This window comes from Archocentrus centrarchus, chromosome 19 (genome assembly GCF_007364275.1).
Source record: "Archocentrus centrarchus isolate MPI-CPG fArcCen1 chromosome 19, fArcCen1, whole genome shotgun sequence".
Taxonomy (NCBI): Eukaryota; Metazoa; Chordata; class Actinopteri; order Cichliformes; family Cichlidae; genus Archocentrus; species Archocentrus centrarchus.
In genome coordinates, this window is record NC_044364.1 from 5,878,447 (window position 1) to 5,896,830 (window position 18,384).

At 41.5% G+C, this 18,384-nt stretch overlaps 4 protein-coding genes across 6 annotated transcripts; 1 reads left to right on the top strand and 3 right to left on the bottom strand.

The window, feature by feature from the left end:
- Nucleotides 1-1,214: 1,214 nt before the first annotated feature.
- anks3 (ankyrin repeat and sterile alpha motif domain containing 3) lies at nt 1,215-8,670 on the bottom strand. 2 transcript variants are annotated; one of them, XM_030754264.1, is made up of 16 exons: nt 8,591-8,670; nt 8,053-8,234; nt 7,771-7,969; nt 6,980-7,101; nt 6,808-6,889; nt 6,529-6,646; nt 6,284-6,433; nt 5,161-5,286; nt 4,121-4,236; nt 3,874-4,026; nt 3,676-3,800; nt 3,093-3,234; nt 2,740-2,998; nt 2,593-2,664; nt 2,413-2,504; nt 1,215-2,321 (listed from the first exon to the last, which is right to left on the bottom strand). In XM_030754264.1, exons 2-15 carry the CDS (start codon nt 8,217-8,219, stop codon nt 2,422-2,424), a joined length of 1,914 nt encoding a protein of 637 aa, XP_030610124.1. In that variant the 5' UTR covers nt 8,220-8,234; nt 8,591-8,670; the 3' UTR covers nt 1,215-2,321; nt 2,413-2,421. The 2 variants fall into 2 exon arrangements, with proteins under 2 accessions (XP_030610124.1, XP_030610125.1); XM_030754265.1 differs by lacking the exon at nt 8,591-8,670 and adding an exon at nt 8,377-8,581.
- Nucleotides 8,671-10,287: 1,617 nt separating this feature from the next.
- c19h8orf33 (chromosome 19 C8orf33 homolog) lies at nt 10,288-13,190 on the bottom strand. 2 transcript variants are annotated; one of them, XM_030755393.1, is made up of 5 exons: nt 13,169-13,190; nt 11,781-12,229; nt 11,600-11,690; nt 11,261-11,407; nt 10,288-11,183 (listed from the first exon to the last, which is right to left on the bottom strand). In XM_030755393.1, the coding sequence occupies exons 1-5, from the start codon at nt 13,173-13,175 to the stop codon at nt 10,969-10,971; spliced, it is 909 nt and encodes a 302-aa protein (XP_030611253.1). In that variant the 5' UTR covers nt 13,176-13,190; the 3' UTR covers nt 10,288-10,968. The 2 variants fall into 2 exon arrangements, with proteins under 2 accessions (XP_030611253.1, XP_030611252.1); XM_030755392.1 differs by lacking the exon at nt 13,169-13,190 and adding an exon at nt 12,495-12,701.
- Nucleotides 13,191-13,833: 643 nt separating this feature from the next.
- h3f3d (H3 histone, family 3D) lies at nt 13,834-15,738 on the top strand. Its single transcript, XM_030755395.1, has 4 exons — nt 13,834-13,979; nt 14,734-14,876; nt 15,005-15,158; nt 15,276-15,738. The coding sequence occupies exons 2-4, from the start codon at nt 14,749-14,751 to the stop codon at nt 15,402-15,404; spliced, it is 411 nt and encodes a 136-aa protein (XP_030611255.1). The 5' UTR covers nt 13,834-13,979; nt 14,734-14,748; the 3' UTR covers nt 15,405-15,738.
- A 300-nt stretch (nt 15,739-16,038) lies between these two features.
- On the bottom strand, nt 16,039-17,980 carry uqcc4 (ubiquinol-cytochrome c reductase complex assembly factor 4). The gene is made up of 2 exons (XM_030755394.1): nt 17,797-17,980; nt 16,039-16,781 (listed from the first exon to the last, which is right to left on the bottom strand). The coding sequence occupies exons 1-2, from the start codon at nt 17,889-17,891 to the stop codon at nt 16,454-16,456; spliced, it is 423 nt and encodes a 140-aa protein (XP_030611254.1). The 5' UTR covers nt 17,892-17,980; the 3' UTR covers nt 16,039-16,453.
- Between the last annotated feature and the right edge of the window lie 404 nt (nt 17,981-18,384).

Genomic DNA, 18,384 nt, shown 5'->3' on the forward strand with positions numbered 1-18,384 from the left:
ACAATTTTTGTTTACTAAATAATTCCATATGTCTTTAATATCAATGTAGACACTTTTTAAATAATGAAAAACCACTTAATTAGAAGGCGTGTCCAAACTTTTGACTGGTACTGTACATTTTGGACGCCTCTCAGAATCATGTGCCATCGAATGTGCAGCAGAGCACCACTACTGATGACACTGTCATCCTCCTCTCACTGACCTTGTCTACTGAACATTTAATAAATAAACTGGTGCCTTAAGGAGCATTCTGCACTTCTTACCATTCAAAACAGGAAATCCCTCAGAGTTCAGATCAGAAGACATACCCATTTAAAAATAATAATCCAACAAAGTATTAGGATATTTCTAAACTTTAAATGTAATTTCCCTACAGTTAAAATGCAAATTTTTAAAAAATTGACAAAGATGTTCAGTAAATTAGGACTGCGACTCTAGCTGTGTGTTTGCTTATGTCACTTTTTTTTTCCCACCTGAAGTAACAGAGGAGTTGTCCAGCCATGAGTGGAGAGCAGTGATGGGTGAAGGCTGTGCTTATTGAAAAACCTGCAGGCTAAACTCAGCCAACATCCACAAAGTGCCAAAGTTGTAGCTAAGCAGTAATTGTTACATTACTGAACTACTGCCAAGGCCTTGGGCACAATAGTGGATTTTCAGAGCAGAAATTTGACAATCAGACGGGTGTTCCCTGACCCTGAGGCTCACTCTGTGCAGAAGCACCCTGCAGTGTCAACAGATTAAAAACTGACCACATGAATAGTCAGACTCATTTGAACCACCCGATTGATTCAGTTCAGTGTCATTGTAGCATCAAATCATTATTTAGAGTCATCTAAAGGCACTTTATATCGTAGGGCTAAAGACACTGGAGATAGATATGAGAGCTGATATCTGACCATGGAGTGTCTGAGTCATAGATCAAATACAGAAGTGAAGAGGAGCATGACTGAAGTCATCTGTAAATGTCTGATATATTCCAGAGATCTACTCAAGTCTAACACAAACTCCACCAATCCCAGTAAGAGGGTTAGAAGCAAATAAAAATTACATTTGGGTACCTTTGCCCAAAATTGTTTTTAAATATTTGTCAATTAAAATGGTTGTAGACAAATTACTTAGAAGTTCTTTCCTCAGTTGGTGTCTCATAACATCAGTTTTATGATTAGCAGTAAATTTGGGAAAAAAAGAAAACAGTTTCAAGTCAGTTTTCAGGCAGGTTTTTATTAAGATTTAAATATGGCATTTCTTTTAATTTGGGGGAATTATCCGTCTTCATAACTCTGTCTACATATGAATTATCTACAGAAGTAGGAGATCAAAAAGACCTTTGTGAGAGTAACAATGTATTGCTGTAATAGTTAAAGAGGACCCTTATGCATGTTCTATCATATAGATATTACCCTTGTGGGTGTTCATATTAAACATTAACAAAATTTTAAAAGACAAGCCAGTGTATGTGAAGGTAATCCCCGTGAGCCAAAAACTCAGGCTGTAAATGCTCAATTGCAGAGAGATTTTCTATTCTTGGATCTCTGTGAATGACAAAGCTCTATATGGGAGTACAGCAACCTCACACAGCTCATGTTCAAACCCGCTCTATACAGCGAGCATCCAATCAGAAGAAAGTTGCCCAAATAGCACTGTGTCCACAAAAGGAGCTAAAATGGCTCATTTCTGTCAGAGGATGAACTGAGGGGCAGCACCAAGCCCCGGTATAAGATATGTAATGATTATTCCAACTCTAGTGAGTGCAATAATGAAAATATGAAATTGGAAATGAGCACGATAGGTCCACTTTAATATGTTTCTCTGATGTACATTCTTAAATGTATTCAGCAGGACATTTTCAAACATTCAACAACATATAAATGAAGTACATATAAAAAGTTTCATTCACATAAACTTAAGTTCAACTCTCCTTCTGGTGGTGAAAACATTTAAAGCACATTTCATACTGGAAGAGAGTACAGTTACGTAAAAATATCACAGTATTACAACCCCTGATCCACGATTTCCTCCAGCACCTCGTGCATTTTCACACCCTGTCTACAGCAGTCCAGCAAACAGCAGCACAAGCACGTCCTGCTTGCCTACCCTTCCTGCCTGCTTGTCGTTTTCCTGCGGTAGCTGCGTCGCCCTTGTTGACCTCGTCCGCACCTGGCGAGGTCTGGTCCATCGGCCAATCCCAGATGACCAGCAGGTCTGTTTCACTCCACGAGCTGCTCTGGACAAGCAGTGCTTACCTTGTATTTGGCCTTCTCCCATTTCTGTGACATTGTCCAGGGTGGTGAGATCACCCTCCGTCAAGTGTTGGGAAAACCCTTTTAAAATATAACAAGCGCAAGTTATGTTCAGTTATTTTAAGATGCTAAAAAGCTCCTCAAATCTTCTGTGTCAGTGAGTTTGTGTCACCTGTAAAGCTTATGGCCGTTCCCAGCTGTCTGAGACTTTTTCTGGGGCACTCAGTCGCCTCAGATTCTGAAGCAGGGTTTGCAGAGTTGCTGCTGCAATGATGCAACACCGAGGCAATAGCATTAGACTTGAGTCATCACACTAAACCACTTAAAATCACTGAGTATTAAACCTTCTTACCTAGTTCTTCCTCATACAAATCCATCTTCTTCATCAGCTCTGCAATACTGGAACATGTCATTCTCTCCCCAGCTACAAAAAAGTCAAATCACCATTTATAAAGATCAAATTTAAAATAACACAGTAACACAGCTCACCTCAACTCACCTTTAACACTTGTACCTTCCACAGCAGTGTAAGAGCTGCCGATCCCATCTGTAGACAAACGGGTGAACAGCTCAGAGCGGCACGCCTTTGCCTTCCCCAGCGTGGCGCTCACATTCTGAGCCAGCCGGTGGTTCTCCACCAGTTCACCGTGGACCTTCTTCCATGCCATTTTGTCCTCCATCAGACATCCCTCCATTACTGCACGCAGCTCCTTCTCCTGAGACACCTGGCTCTGCAGGCTCTCTGCCTCCTCACAGCGCTGCACAGGGGGAAAAACACATGCCACATTTTCAGTAATGTCCAAAAAAAGGAAAAAATAAATCACATCTAAAGCTGCTGTGTTTCATGTTTACCTTGTGTAGTTGAATGGCCATCTCTTGCATCTCAGCCTCAAGCTGGTCAGCATAAGCTTGTTCCAGAGCATCACTGGGCGGTCGAGCGTTGCTGTGCCACCTCGCAATGGCTGAAGTCATTTTGCGCTTTGGTCCAAACAGGCTAGAGAACAGAAAAGAATATCAAAACGTAAGACAACGTTCTTCAAATTAGGGTAATTGATTTGTGACGGGAGATAGCAGTGACACCTGCTATGATGTACAGCACTGACAAAAAGACAGGAGGCCAAGTTGGAGGTGGCAGAGCAGCAGAGGGATAGCTCAGGTTGAGAGTTTTGGAGATAAAGTTAGAGAAGCAAGGCTGAGGTGGTTTGGATGTGCAGAGGAGGGATAGTGTGGATATACTGGACAAAGGATGTTGAAGATGGAGCTGCCAGGCAGGAAGAAGAGAAGACCACAAAGAGGATTCATACATAGAGTGAAGGAGGACATGCAGAGGGTTGATGCGACAGAGCAGAATGCTAGGGTTAGGTTGAGATGGAGGCAGATCGCCCGCTGTGGTGACCCCTCAACGCTCGGAAGAAGAAGGTCTGAAGTCCCTTACGTAATCCCTATTTCTTTGAGATCATTTTCTGTCAGGGTGAGAAAAATCCGCAGGTCAATGTCTTGCTCTTCAAGTAATGGAAGATACTTCGAGAAACCGATTTGCTCCAAAAACTCTGCCAGATCCTACAGGAAGACGAGATTTTAGTCCTTGCCAGGAAAAACAAACAAACAAAAAACTAAGCAAACACAAACATGCCTTTGGACCAGTGTAGGAAGGTGGGAGGCCAGTGCTACAGTTTCCTGTCCCACTGGAGTGAGCTGCATCGTTGCTCCCGTGGCGAGCCTTGCCTTTTGAGTGATGACCCTTATTTACTCTGCGAAAGCTGCTCTTTTTACACTGGTCAGAGTCCTGGTGGACAAAGGGATGACTGTTTGCCACAACATACAAAAAAAATAAATAAAAATACAGCATCTGTCTCCAAACTCCAGGCTCTTGTGCTCACCTCATTACTCTCCACAGAGCCTTCCCAGTTGAGGCCGACGACATGAGGCAGGCCTTCACTGCTGCTACTGCTGCTCCTCATGGTGGGCATGTCATGGTCAAAGAATGGACTGTCATCTGCAGCGATATTGAGAACATACAAAACTTTAACAATGTTTACATTTACTTAGATATTTCTGGGATTTGTTCCAGGAAGTTTGTTGTGTTAAAATTTTGATTTTGTTAACCCTGAGGTGATGGAAACCCTAAATGCTATCCTACTCACTGACCTCTCCCCTCCTGCAGCTGTCTGACCCTCCAATTGATATCCTTGTTCACACAAATGATATCAAACCGTGTATTGGAGCACATTTGCAGAGGTTTATGTATTTACCTACACTGAAATCCAAGTAGGGCAGCACGGTGGTGAGCACTGCTGCCTCACAGTTAGAACAACATCTAGAAAGCCTGGGCTCGATTCCACCTTGGCCCAGGCCTCTCTCTCTCTGTGGAGTTTGCATGTTCTCCCCGTGTCTGCGTGGGTTTCCTCCCACAGTCCAGAGACATGCAGTTACTGGGGTTAGGTTAATTGGCTGCTCTAAATTGTCCATAGGTGTGAGTGTGAAAGGTTGTTTGTCTCTCTGTGTTGGCCCTGCGACAGGCTGGCGACCTGTACAGGGTGTACCCTGCCTCTCACCCTATGTCAGCTGGGATAGGCTCCAGCCCCGCCGCGACCCTGAACAGGATAAGCGAAAGAGGATGGATGGATGGATGGATGAAATCCAAGTTACATTATAGTTTGTTTTAGTAACTCCAAGAATCTTTTTTCTGACAGCATGTCATGCTGGAATATGTTTGCACACTGAAATACAGTCAATACTGATGTCAAGCAACATTTTTGAAATTCACAATGCATGTCTGAAAATGTGAAGTCTGAACCTCTTCTCTTTTCCAAGAAACTTTGCTTTGACACGTTCATATTCCTCAGTTAAAAAAAAAATAAAATCAGAGTCTCCAGTTTGACCGGGTTGGACTCAGACCTGCTTTCAGGAGTCCCCTCACCTCTACTGCTGTTGCTCTGGCCGTCCAGTTCATTGATAGGCGAGGTCACGTCACGGTAGCAGATGCCCTCGCTCTGTTCGCCGATGCCACGAAACATCGTGTAGCCTGGCAAGGCGGCAGGACGATCTGCGAGGAGATATGTGACATCAACTATCAGCATTTGGCTTTATGCACAGGAGCCAAATTTTTTTTTTAATTGCAATTGGTCATTTTATATTTAGCAACAGTGCTAATATATTGCATTTGTAAGACCTACTCTATATGTAAAGTAGCATGCATGACTGAAAACAAGTACTTAGTTGCAGTCAGCACAGCAGCAGGAGTTTTTCCAACCATGTTTTAGGCATGTTGTTCATATTAGATTGTACGGATACATTTTAGTGGACCTGTGAAGCACCTGTGCATTTGTGTGTTTCAATATTTGTGAGCACCACATTTATTTTGTAAGAAAAATGGTTTTAAATAACTGCCTTTGCCTTTATGACCACCTTTTTATTTTCATCTCCAAGACCAGTCAGTGTGGATTTTGTAGATTACAGTAACAAATGATGACTTAAAGCTTGGCCTCAGCACCATGTAAGGATTTCACACCTGCTGTTATCATATTAGCCTTTTTTTTAACAAATAAAGCCTAAAGAGTTGAACTATGATAAACTAAAATAAAAAAGTGTTTACTTTTTCTACAGTTCCTTTTTCAAATAAATGCCAACATCTACACTGTAATCTAATGTAAGTGCTAGTGCCCCCTAGTAGTGGATTCATGTAACTACAAAATTAACAAGTCTTTGAGAACATCTGTAATAACAAAGAGACAACTCAGGGCAAGAGACATGAAATTACAACAATTTCTAAAACTTAAAAATTCACACATTTTTTTCCTACCAACCTTAAAAATAAAAACTTGCTTCAATACCTGCAGCAAATTTAATGGGAATATAAAACATTTTAGGACCTTAATTTCCTTGATTTTAATTTTTAAGGACCTGCAGGAACCCTGTAAAAATGTCATCTTTTGTGTCATTTGATGTCATAACTAGAACCAACGTGGTGTTCAGAGTGTGGTTCAGCACAGATGCGCGTTAAAGACTGGATTTTTGTTGTTGTTTTTAACATGACACTGTACCACACAGTTTGCTGGTGCCTCCTACTCGGAACTTGGCGATGGCCTGAGGCCCATCATGGATGCTGATGCCTTTAGCTCGGTTTCGACTGGACCGTATCCTCGGCGGCGCGCTGTCCGAGTCCTCAGAGGAGCTCAGATCTTCAAAGTGTCCTGACGTGTCAGAACACAAATTTTTATTAAATTTGTACAGCTAATTTTATTAAACCAAACTAAAGTATTAGATGTTGAGCTATTTTAATAAGTACCTGGCTTCATTCTTGGAGAACGTGAGTCAATGAGGCTGACTATTTTGGTATAGCCATACATCATAGCCAGGGCACGGGCAGTCTCACCTTTGGCATTGCGCTCGTCCACTTTAGCTTTCTGAAAATTAATAGGCGAAAACTTAAATTAATAACTTAAGAGATTTACCGCTCTGCGGGAAAGTAAGGTCACCACCCATCCTCAGTGGTGTGCGAGTCATTTCAGTTATTTTCCAGTGATGTGGCTCCATCGAGCACGTTCCAGCACAGTAACCTACTCACATGATCGAGCAAGTACTGAATAATGATTTCATGCCCAGAAGCGGCAGCCTCCATCAAGAGCGTAAACCCGGACCCTGGCTCCCTGTGGATGAGGAAAGAGTCATGAAAAGCTCAAAAAATAGGAACCGATCATTATTTTTGATGCCATTTTATGACTAACAAAGACACTCACTTGACATTGGCATCAGCATTGTTATCCAGCAGGAACTTGACCATCTGCTGGTGGCCTGTGCTCGTACAGTGGAAAAGAGCCGTCCAGCCTCGAGAGTCCTTCAGCTCCAACTCAGCCCCTTGCTTTTGGGTCGTAGCACAAAAAGAAAAAGAAATGCAGTGAATAGTTGTATTAAAATTTCAAGCTCATAAAACATGGACAATAGTCTGTTTTGGGGCACCAAGCTTTCAGAGTCAGAAGTCTTTGGATAAGGTTACAAAATAGAGGACCAAGAAAGTTCAAAAAGAAAGAAATAAAATGTTCAGTCAGGCCCCATTTCACAGCACTGAAAACAGCTTTTAAGAGCCAATCTCATCTTATAGAGGTCCATCAAAATGACAAAAAGAAATCAAGGTTACACGTGGACAGACTGAGATGTGCCCCTGTGCATAGACTTGTACAAGTGCCTCGACATATCCTACAGAGAAGTAATGCTCAGACTAAAAGAGAACATGCATTTGTCCTTTGTGTATCTTTGCTGTTTGCAAAGATGCAACATGATTAGAATGGGATGCAGCTCCTCCTAACACTGTAGTAAGTTTGCAGTTGGTGTATCTGCTGGTGTTCATTTTGCATTTCTTTTTGCTTGGTTCTGTCCAATGTTGTCTGTCTGCTTCCCGTCTAATTCTTGATGCTTATTTTTCTTTTCTTTTTTTGCTTTCTGTCTCTTTTCAAACTCTTTTTGTCATTCTGATGCTCAACATAATCGCCATGAGTCGCCGTGTCATTGTTTTGTCTCTTTTTGATTGTACCTGAAGCAGAAAGTAGGCGATACTTTCGTTCCCACAGCTTGCGGCCAGCATGAGGGGAGTGAGTCCTTTGGCGGTGGTGGCATTTACATTCACACCAGCCTCCAGCAGCAGATTTACAATGTTGTCATGGCCGATGTAGGACGCATACATGAGTGGGGTCCATCCTCCAATGTTCTTGCCATTCAGGTCCACCTCACGCCTGAAAGCAAACAGTCACATGCCTAAGTTGTGGAGGATTTTCTCACGTCTGGAAACGTCTTATTCCTATTTAAAGGCCCTCACTTTTTAATACACTCAGCCACCACGTCGTACTGGCCGATGGAGCAGGCGGTGTGAAGGTCCAGAGGGACACCCAGCTCCTCAGCTCGCACCAGGGAGTCACCCAGCCACAGGGAGAGGCTGGCACCCAGCTGCTCCGACTCGCTGGCCTCATCGCTTAACTCCGACATTTTCCCTATTTCCTCCTGGGAAACAAAAGAGACAACATAAACTTCTCTAACCCACCAGTCCCCTGGACTCACACTTTAATGGCAGCTGGTTACGAGCCTGCAAGAAGCGCCAAATGCTGCGGCTTCTTTCGGTGACAAACACATAAACAATGCTGACCTAGACGGGCTCACGAACAACGGTCACTTTACAGCTAGTGATGATTTAACGGGACTCTTCTGGCTAATTTAGCTTAGCGAGATGACCGTCTAAACTTTTGTCCTCCAGAATAAACCCACCACGGTGAGCTACGGGAAACGAATTAAAAGCTCAAACGACAACAGAAGCGAGCAAGTTTCAGAGTGCAGACAAACGTGACGGGTTAAAAGCTTACAGTTAGCAAGTAGTCTGTTTTCCCAGCAGCCGAAACTTTACTGCTTTAGTGTGTCACACTCTAATGTGTCCGTGCCGATCCGTGTCCCGCTCTTTCCTGTTTGAAAGAAACTTTAAAGGGAAACTGCGTGCTTAAAATAAAAATAAAGAAATAAAATGCCCAGGAATATGAAGTCTTTCCACAAAATAGTAACTAATGCTTGCTCTCAAGGCCAACTGAAAGGGTGAATGCCAGATTATGAACTAGCAACACTATCATTTAAACCCATGAGTCAAGTAAATGAAAAGTAGAATTTATATTTTTAAAAATGTGTGCGAATTAATAATAATGAAATTCAGCGAAATACAGTGGCTATAAATGAGTTATTTGCAGTGTCTACCATAAGTCCCAGTGGTTTTTATATTTGCTTGTATGTGTTTTAAGAACTTCAAATTTTTCTTTTTATGAATTGTAGTTTTGGAGACAGTTTGTGTTCATTAGTGTAGCTTTGTTAAAAAAAAAAAAAAAGAAGAAGGATAAAACAGTTGTTAACCTTGATATTTTGGGTGTTTGTATAAAGTGAATATTAACATAAATCAAAATTAGTGACTAACCTTTCATAGTCTGTGACTAAATCAGAGCAAACTCAACTTGTTTCCCTACATGCAGTCATGTGAAAGTTGTCGCAGGACTCTGTGCATGTCTATAAAAACAGAGGTTTTGGTAGTTTGCTAGTCTGAAGCATTCAGGTGTGTATTTAGTAACATGATGTCAAGGACGAAAGACATCAGCAGTGATTTTAGAGAAGCAAGTGTTGGCTCCTATCAGCCCAGGAAGGGTTATAGGGCCATTTCCAAACAACTGAAGTCCATCATTCTACAGTGAGAAAGATTATTCACAAATGGAAAACATTCAAGACAGTGGACGTTCCAGCAAAGTCACTCCAATGTCAGATCATGCAACGTTCAGATAAACTCCAAAAATCCCAAGAGCTACATCTCAAACCCTACAGGCCTCAGTTAGCATGTTAAATATTAAAGTTCATGACAGAAAAATTAGAAAAAAGCTTGTTTGGAAGATTTGCCAGGAGAAAGTCTCCTCTCTCTTAGAAAGGACATGACAGCACAGCTTAGGTTGCATCTGAACAAACCACAAGACCTCTGGAACAATGTCCTTTGGACAGAAGAGCCCAAAGTGGAGATGTTTGTCTCCACTGTCCACATGTCTGTCTGACAGCTAAAGCTTGGCCAAAACTGGGTCATGCAGCAGGACAGCAGCAACTATACAACAAGAAAAAAAAAAAGAATCAAGGTGTTGCAACAGGCCACTCAAAGTCCAGGCCTCTACCTGATTGAAATGCTGTGGTGGGCCCTTAAGACTGCTGTAAATAAGCCCACAAACCTCAATGAACTGAAGTTATAAAGGCAAGTGGGAAAAGATTCCTCCACAATGGTGTGACAGATACAGCCACACAGAAAATGATTACTTCAAGTTATTGCTGTTAAAGACAGTTCCACAAACTACTGACTCATGAGGTGCATTTTCTTTTGCTCATAACTGTAAATACCTCTGTGGAGTATATGTTAGCATCAGTGAAGAAAAATAAATGAATCAATGAGTATTATTAACCAGAAAATCAGATTTTACATAGAAACTTTTATTGTGGTTTATCATTGCATTGAATTAAGACACTACTGACAAAAATACCAAACTTTTATTTAAAAAATGTTTTTGTACTTAGCAATATGATACAAAGTCAAAGACATTCAAACCATTTTTTTTCTGAATTAACATGATTATATCAGAAATACAACAAAAATTTGGAATTAAAAAAAAAATTGCTGTTTTTCTAAATAAGCAATATATTCTGGCAGCTCAGGTGCACTCCACAGTGATCCAGTATTTACAGCAACTGCCTGATTGTCTCTCCAGTTCCCGCGCTGGCAGCCTGAATGGACTTCGCATGCATCAACTGCCTGTGAAGGCCATATTGATTTAACTAATCCCGGAGAAACACCGCGACGTCCAGCACACCTAAATGAGCTTTCCGCTTCTCGTAAATTTGACAAACTAATTATACTGCCATCTGCGTAACTTACAGACACACGTATCTCATAATGTCTCAAACCCAAAGTGGATGAAACTAAGCTTCTCTTGAGATTTGAGCCATCTCATTAATTCAGTGAATGCATTATGGCTTCTACAAATCTGTCAGTGACTTTGACGCTTTCTCTCCTCATACCTTCAGCTGCCACTCATAGCTTTTCAGTGTTCATAATCATTTCTGACACCAGAAAGTTATGCATCTCCTCCTCTGGATGAACTGTTCAGGAAGCCTAGGTGGGACTTTTTTTCCAAGCATACTGCATTGTGAAACACTGGGCTTCAGGAGAGACAAATCAGAGAAAATTGAAGCGGAACTCGTCCTTTGAAGGAACAAAAACAAAAGCCGATGTCGCCTCTTGAGTCTGTGGCGTCGGCTCTGCATCCTGAGCTTCAGTTTGCAGCAGCTTCTCCTCTGCGTGGGGCGGCTGAGGTTTGACTTCAGCTCTCCGGTGGAAAACAGACTTCTTTGGGGACTCTGACACAAGTTTGACCTGGGCTGATGCAATTTCTGTCAGGGGACAGAGAAACCAGTTAGCCGGTGGCAATTAACCGTTCAAATGAATCCACTGCTACAAATACACTCACCACTCTGAATGAGTTTGAACTGCTTGCTCTTCTCTTCTTCCATTTTCTTTCTGTAGTCTCCGTTCATGGCTCTCATCACCTGCCTCTTCTTGGCCAGAGGAGCTTTGGAGCTACGCAGAGTCTTCAGGGCACGAGAGGCCTCCTCCTCTGAAAGGAGAACATATTCATGGAGTTACACCTCACACCAATTCATTATAACTTTACTCTATATATATGGCCTTGTTTAGATAATATATTTAACATTAAAGTATCTTAGAATATTTGTTTAAACTAGGCTACATTCACACATATAGTGAATTCACCACATCATGATACTTCTGAGCTATAAATCCCACTAACTCTGCTTTGGCGTGCCCTTCTGGGACCTCAGTCCCAATTCCAGCTGCTCGATGCACCAGTCCAGCTCCCTGTTCAGCTGCTCTTCTTGACTCTAGAACACAATCAGACACAAAATCAATTAATCTAACTGCTCAGCTCAAACCCACTGTAATTAATTTAAAGGAAAAAACCGCACACTGACCAGCGCTTCTCTAGCACCTCCACCCTCCTCAGCTGGCTTCTGCGGGGGTTCAGCACTCGAGGGGTTTTTCTTGCCTGATTTCTTTTTCTTTTTTTTTGTTTTTGATTGCTCAGATGGTTCAGGTGGAGAGATAGGCTCCTGAGAAAGGGGAGGCTTCTCCTCTCTCATGCACCGTTGATCACCTTGAGGTGAAGCGTTTGTGGTCTCTGTTGTGTCCATGTCCTCCGCAGGTGCTGCAGGAGGGATCTGAAAGTTGAAGGCAAAAGCAGAGGCCTGTCCAGCGAAGGAAATCTGGCTGGTTGGCTCAGTCCTGTCCGATGCAGATGTTTTCTCCTGGGGTGCCGGAGAATTATCCGCGAAGAAGTTAAACCCAAACGCGGTGTCGCTGCGAGTCCAGAGGGGCCTCTCAGCTGCAGCAGGTGTGGAGCTGTTTGTTTCAGCTTTGGTATCTGTTGAATGAACACAAAAGACACACAAACATTATTTTAAACATATGTTTGCTTTAGGGAGGAATGTGGTGTTGATATAATATTTTAACTGTAAATGATAATCTCAGATTACACCCCTGTAGACCAATGAAACCCTCATCTGCATTTCAGCTACATCAAATTGATTTTTTTTTTTAAAGAGTCCACTTAAAATATTTACAGCCCACATTTTGTCCAGCAATAACAGGCCGAGCACATGCATCTGCGTAATTTCGTTATGATATACCGATGAACAGCAGCCTCTGGTCGGCCATGCTGAGTCTGCAGAGTTGTAGTTTTTCAGTCGAAATACGAATTTTCACATTTTTAACTCGACACAAACACGTTCAGTGAAACCCGCGTTTCCAAATAGAGCATTTTTAAATTGCTCTATTTGGTCTGTCTCCTTAAAAACACACCAAACACTCACCACCAGTGCAACCCGAGAACAGGTCCGTCTAGTTACACTTCCCCAACGCCCCCTTCGTTCCGCACGTGGATGTTCTGCGCTTATTTGTTTATTTTTATTTATTTATTTATCATTTTTGTACATTTTAATTGAAAAAATTATCAAATATTCCATGGTAACAACAACAGTATATACATATAAGAAAGTAACAAAGGAAAAGGAAAAGGGAACAAAAATTATCAGACATAAACATCACAGTGTAGCCTAGTAAGGTCTAGAAAGAAAGAAAGAAAGAAAGAAAGAAAGACATTTTTTTCTATCCAATTTGGCAGATCTTTCAGTATATCACACAACTTCTGCCATCATATTCCGTTTACTAGTTTTACAGATTTTAAGAACATTTGAATTAATTTTAAATTATATAAGTAAGTAAATAGTTTACGATCATATCGCCATGTTGATGAAGCTCGAGTCGAGTGTATCATTAACAGATTATTTCAAAAACAAGGTACCAAGCATTTCTAGTTTTTGTCAGTCCCTTGGCTGCTGTTGCTGCTGATCTCCCGCTTCCCTCCTTTTTTCTTTTTAAACACACCGCAGGCACAAAGGATCAGCGGACGTGTGTCCCAGCTCTGTCGCACGATGCTTGACCGGATACCAGGACTGAGCAGTAAGCCCGATACATCCAGTTTCTCTCGCCTGCAGAATGATGCTGTTTTTCATTTACGCGCAAATACACTAACTCCGGTCTCAACACAACCGCTCCTGTATCATCCCATTAATTGTTGGATTTACATGAAGAGATTTGTATAGACTGATTTTTGAGGAGCACAAATGCTTTACATTTCCCTCTGTGTACTCGATTTGTCTTCTCTCTAGAATGCAAAATATGGCAGCATTGTTCCTTCTTGACTCATTTAGTTTAAAAGATGGGGGCGGTCAGCAATCACCATGTTTTAAGAAATTAATTCACAAATTCCAAAATTGATCAAACATAATGTTATGCTAGAAAGAGTAGGATTAAGGGAGGAAATTTCGGGTAATTGAGTAAAATCAAATCAAGAAGATACTTCATTTTAAAATAAGGGACTTCTTGATCCGATCTACGTCACATGCAGACGCAGAGCGCCTCCTTTTCCCTTAACTAATCATATCGCGTTAGGGATTTCAGTTTGGACCAATTAGGTAGGGCCAAGGCGGAGCTTCGAGTTCCGCTCCGCTGAGGCTATAAATACGACCTCCTCAGCCCCCCAGGCAACATAACGAAGCGAAGAAGAAAGAGGTGATATCTGATTTTCGCGGACAACAAAAACAAACGCCAAGGTAAGGCGTTTAGTCTTAGTTTTACAGTTTTTTTGGGTTTTTTTTTTTGTTAAGACCGAGTGGGAGAATAAACTATTACATTTGTTTTTAAGCGTCGGTGAGAAACGTAAGAGCGTTGGGACTATCGTTAATCGCCAAACTAACAACAAAACGGCGCGCCGTGGCTAGCAGCTAGCTAATAGCTTAATTTTAGGTGTCTTGTACGACCATACGTCGTAACTAAATCACTTTAAACTGGCATTTAAGTTAATTTATGTGGTCAAAAATCAGTTTCGTCTTGGTGGTACTTATTGGTTGGTTCATTTTAAGGTAAATCTTCGTGGTGACTAGCTGGCGCCATTTTGCAACCGTCCATGCTAGCTTTAAAAATGCTCGCTCGAGAAGCAAAGAAACGTGTGTGTCGTCTCAAGCTTAATGGTGGCGGGGCTCAGAGTGGACTTTAACACGATATTTGAGTAAAACCGTTCAAGTGTTAACTCTTGTAGCTTAAGTCTTTTTTGTTTTTTAATTGTATCATTGATGAATGCCAGTTTGGCGCGCTTTATAAGGCTTGGTTTCAGCTGTAAACAAAAGTAAAAGATAGGGCAGTTTTATTCCCCCTCTTTTATTTTTTGTAAGCGAGGTGAGTCATGTGTCATAGAGGAAATGCGCGCTTGTACGGTGGGTCGTTACTGTAAACGCGAGTCAATCTGGAGATCCCCCTTTTTTTTTTTTTTTTCCACATTTTAAGATTTTCATGTTTTGTTTTTTTTAGACTTGCAGGTGAGAAATGGCTCGTACAAAGCAGACTGCTCGTAAATCCACTGGAGGAAAGGCGCCTAGGAAGCAGCTGGCTACCAAAGCAGCCAGGAAAAGCGCGCCATCTACTGGTGGAGTGAAGAAACCCCACAGATACAGGTACAGCAGTCTTGACTGTATAGTTTAGTACAAACAAAGGTGTTTAAACTGTGAAAATTGAAGAGAAGCTATCTTTGCTCATGTTTCCTGAAAGTCTTACGTTTATGCTGTCTATTTTGTTTTGGCAGGCCTGGTACTGTTGCTCTGCGTGAGATTCGTCGGTACCAGAAGTCCACTGAGCTGCTAATCAGGAAGCTGCCTTTCCAGCGTCTGGTCAGGGAAATCGCTCAGGACTTCAAGACAGATCTGCGTTTCCAGAGCGCAGCCATTGGTGCTCTCCAGGTGAGATGGCGCTTTTCCAAAAAAAAAAATCTAACAAGTGTATTCTGCTGTAATGTGAATAACATGTTTTTGCCAAGTTATTAGTCTGACATGTCATCTTTCTTTTCTATCTCTTAGGAAGCCAGTGAGGCCTACTTGGTTGGCCTGTTCGAGGACACCAATCTGTGCGCCATTCACGCGAAGAGGGTTACCATCATGCCCAAGGACATTCAGCTGGCCAGGCGAATTAGAGGAGAGCGAGCATAAATGCTTGATTTGATTTTTATCTTTTTATTGGGTGGGGGGTGGGTGGGACTCACTGGGGTTTATTTTGTAAATCTTGAACTATTTACCAGCATGTGTGCCACCTTCTGTCATTTGTAGTTTCAGGCATGTTTTTGTACTTTGAGTTCACTGACTTTCTCTTCAGCTGTTCTGTTCACTGTAGAGTAGAGCCTCATATCTGTAAATGCTAAAATATTTCACTCACTTCCTCAGGTTTGCAAATGTATTTTAGAATCTGTATCTTTGTAATCCTGTGTGCGCATGTCATAGGATTTCTCATTGTGCTGTAAATAAACTTTCCGCTACCTCAATCTGACTTAAATTTACTGCAGATGATCTCAGCGTAAAATACAGAAAGGGGGAACTATATTGTGGACTAATGTCAAGACTGCTTTGTTCTGGGGCATTGACTTAAAGTTTATGGTCCCGTATTGGATAACTGGGGTACTTTTCCCAAAGTATTCCCTCACTTGGCATCATGGTCTGAGTTCTGGTGGCTGAAAACCATAGTCTCATATGAAGCAGATGACCCTTGTGCACTTAAAGATGGCATATTCAAAGGTTGCAGCTACCTTTCTAAATGGGACAAACTGCTCCAGCAAAATGCAGTGTTAGAAGATTCAAGTTTATTGTGTAAGCCATGTGCTTTGGGTGGACAGAGCTGCTTAAAAAGTACTTAAACTTCTGAGGCAGCTGTATCCTGAACCCACCACCTTGCAGCTTTATAGAATGACCCCAGGCTTCTGTTTAGTGCATCACAGATCAACAATGACCAACATTTGTACTTGAGATAAAAGTGATGCATAAGTTAAGCCTACATCAGCTGTAAGAGTAAAACAGAACTGCATGTGAAGATGTATAAACTAGTTTACATCAAAGCTGAGTAAAGCTAACTTGTTGCAGAGAAAAAAATGACTGTAGCAATGGACGGCTTCATTTCCACACTAAACCCCAGGTCCACAGAGTACAGTGACACATTTCCCAATAAATATAACCTGATATGATGTATGTCCACATTCCATTAGGCAGCTTTATTTTTGAGCTTTATCCTCCTCTTCATTTAAAAGCAAGCCAGGCGCATTCTCGTACAGCTGTTTCTCCAGAGCTGCATCAATGTCTGTCTCATCTCTGAAAATGCACCATAATAGGAAGGCAGTGGCAAGCAGGCTGATGGGAACGACTTTCCACCAGGGCCGCTTGTACTGGCTCCCCATTGACCGGTCAACTTTCCAGGTCCTGTGGCTGGCTTTGCTGGTGGAGAACTTGATGGGCTCACTCTTCACCTCCTCATTATCTGCAGCCCACCTGGACTTGGCCAACAGCTGAGAGCTCAGAACTAGGGATCGCACACTGTTCAGCCTTCAGCAAGAACAAACAAAGAATAATAAGGCATCATTCTAGGCTGAAAGACTTAGTAGTGGAAAGTACACTTATTGTAGTGTATTTAAATATTATTTTACATTTATACTTCCACATTTACACATACTGAGTTTTTGGGATACTTTTCAAGTATGTTTTGGTTAAAAAACTTGTTTTTGCTTAAGATTAGGACTGAAATATGTTTATGAAACTTAAAAATTGCTTTTCTTTTTATTAAGGTAAAGTTAAGTAAACTGTCTTTAATCAACGCCAAAAACCATATCGATACCAATGTGATCATCATTTCTGCTTATACACTGGATTCCTGATCAAATCCCTTGATGTTAGATCAGTTTCCTGTGGGGAAACATAGAGCTACACGTTTTTTAGCATCACTGCGACTGAATAAACAGCTCAGAGTCTGAAACAGCATTTAAAAAAAACAAACAGCATCCCATCCCTACGTCTTATCCACTGCTCAATAGATGTATTATAGACAATGATGTGCAGTGGGACTCTGGAGGTACATTTCAGCATCAACCATAAGACATTGATAATTTCCAGCGTTATGTGGCTCCATGTTTTTATAACATTAAAAAAAAAAAAAATCAAGAAACAGCAAGAACAAGAAAATTTTGAGTTTATTTTCTTGTGAAATACCCCTTTAAAAGACAGGACACAGTGATGATGCCACCCAGAGACAATTCCTGTAGCTGCTCTATTGAAAATGACACACTGGCAACACGTGAACAATGACTGTACTTTACTCAAAGGTTTTTAGTTCTCGTGTAAGGGAAAATACTGACATCCCCATACCCAGACACTAATGTGAGGTTATCATAAGAGGACCAAGAAAAACAAGTCAAATGCTGAAATGTGTCACTAACTAAAACTGTAAATGTCCTCACATCTAACCGCTTACGCAGCCGACCAAATATAAAGACTTACAATGTCATTGAACCTCGATTACACAGTACACACAGTAACACACATGCTTCCCCCGGCACAGACTCACCTCACGGTCGCTGCACCGCTGCGAGTAAATGTTCCCCGACTCGAAGCCACTCGTGTCAAACGGACAAAGACTTGTGCTGCTCCTCCTGTCGACATTTCGGACCACCGCTCATCTTACTCAACACGATCAAACTGAAGCGTTGTCAAGCGAAAACCTCTCTGTTAGGTCATGTAACAGACCACTGTGCAACCTTCAATTCTCTCCGGTCGGAACCAGCGGCTGTCTCTACAGCCACAGGAATTATAGTAATAATAATAGTAATAATAATAATAATAATAATAATAATAATAATAATAATAGAAGAAGAAGAAGAATGATTATTATTAGTAGTAGTAGTAGTAGTAGTAGTAGTAGCAGCAGTGTGGTTATAAATCTGAAGATTATGCCATATTTGGGCTTGAAAGTGTAAGTCAAACAACCCGAAATTTCGACTTAGCAAAGTTTTTTTTTTTAATTATTATTATTATGTGGCGGAAAAAAAATTCCATATATTTAAAATAGCTTAAAAACTGTCAAACTGTCGTCATGTTCCCCACTTTAGTTAAAACTGTGCTCTGTCTTTATCGGAGGATTTTTTCAGTGGTTTGC

What these genes read in the sequence shown, in the direction of transcription:
- anks3 (XM_030754264.1), bottom strand. Translation starts at nt 8,219, where the DNA reads ATGTCGGAGTTAAGCGATGAGGCCAGCGAGTCGGAGCAGCTGGGTGCC. An exon ending in TGGCCATTCAACTACACAAG is followed by an intron (nt 2,999 to 3,092) that starts GTAAACATGAAA and finishes CCCCCTGTGCAG; the next exon opens with CGCTGTGAGGAGGCAGAGAG. An exon ending in TTTGTATGAGGAAGAACTAG is followed by an intron (nt 2,505 to 2,592) that starts GTAAGAAGGTTT and finishes GCATCATTGCAG; the next exon opens with CAGCAACTCTGCAAACCCTG.
- c19h8orf33 (XM_030755392.1), bottom strand. Translation starts at nt 12,522, where the DNA reads ATGGCCGACCAGAGGCTGCTGTTCATCG. An exon ending in GAGGTGCTAGAGAAGCGCTG is followed by an intron (nt 11,691 to 11,780) that starts GTCAGTGTGCGG and finishes ATTGTGTTCTAG; the next exon opens with AGTCAAGAAGAGCAGCTGAA. An exon ending in GAAGGGCACGCCAAAGCAGA is followed by an intron (nt 11,408 to 11,599) that starts GTTAGTGGGATT and finishes TTCTCCTTTCAG; the next exon opens with AGGAGGAGGCCTCTCGTGCC.
- h3f3d (XM_030755395.1), top strand. Translation starts at nt 14,749, where the DNA reads ATGGCTCGTACAAAGCAGACTGCTCGTAAATCCACTGGAGGAAAGGCG. An exon ending in AAGAAACCCCACAGATACAG is followed by an intron (nt 14,877 to 15,004) that starts GTACAGCAGTCT and finishes TTGTTTTGGCAG; the next exon opens with GCCTGGTACTGTTGCTCTGC. An exon ending in CAGCCATTGGTGCTCTCCAG is followed by an intron (nt 15,159 to 15,275) that starts GTGAGATGGCGC and finishes TCTATCTCTTAG; the next exon opens with GAAGCCAGTGAGGCCTACTT.
- uqcc4 (XM_030755394.1), bottom strand. Translation starts at nt 17,891, where the DNA reads ATGTCGACAGGAGGAGCAGCACAAGTCTTTGTCCGTTTGACACGAGTG. An exon ending in AGCGGTGCAGCGACCGTGAG is followed by an intron (nt 16,782 to 17,796) that starts GTGAGTCTGTGC and finishes TTCTTGCTGAAG; the next exon opens with GCTGAACAGTGTGCGATCCC.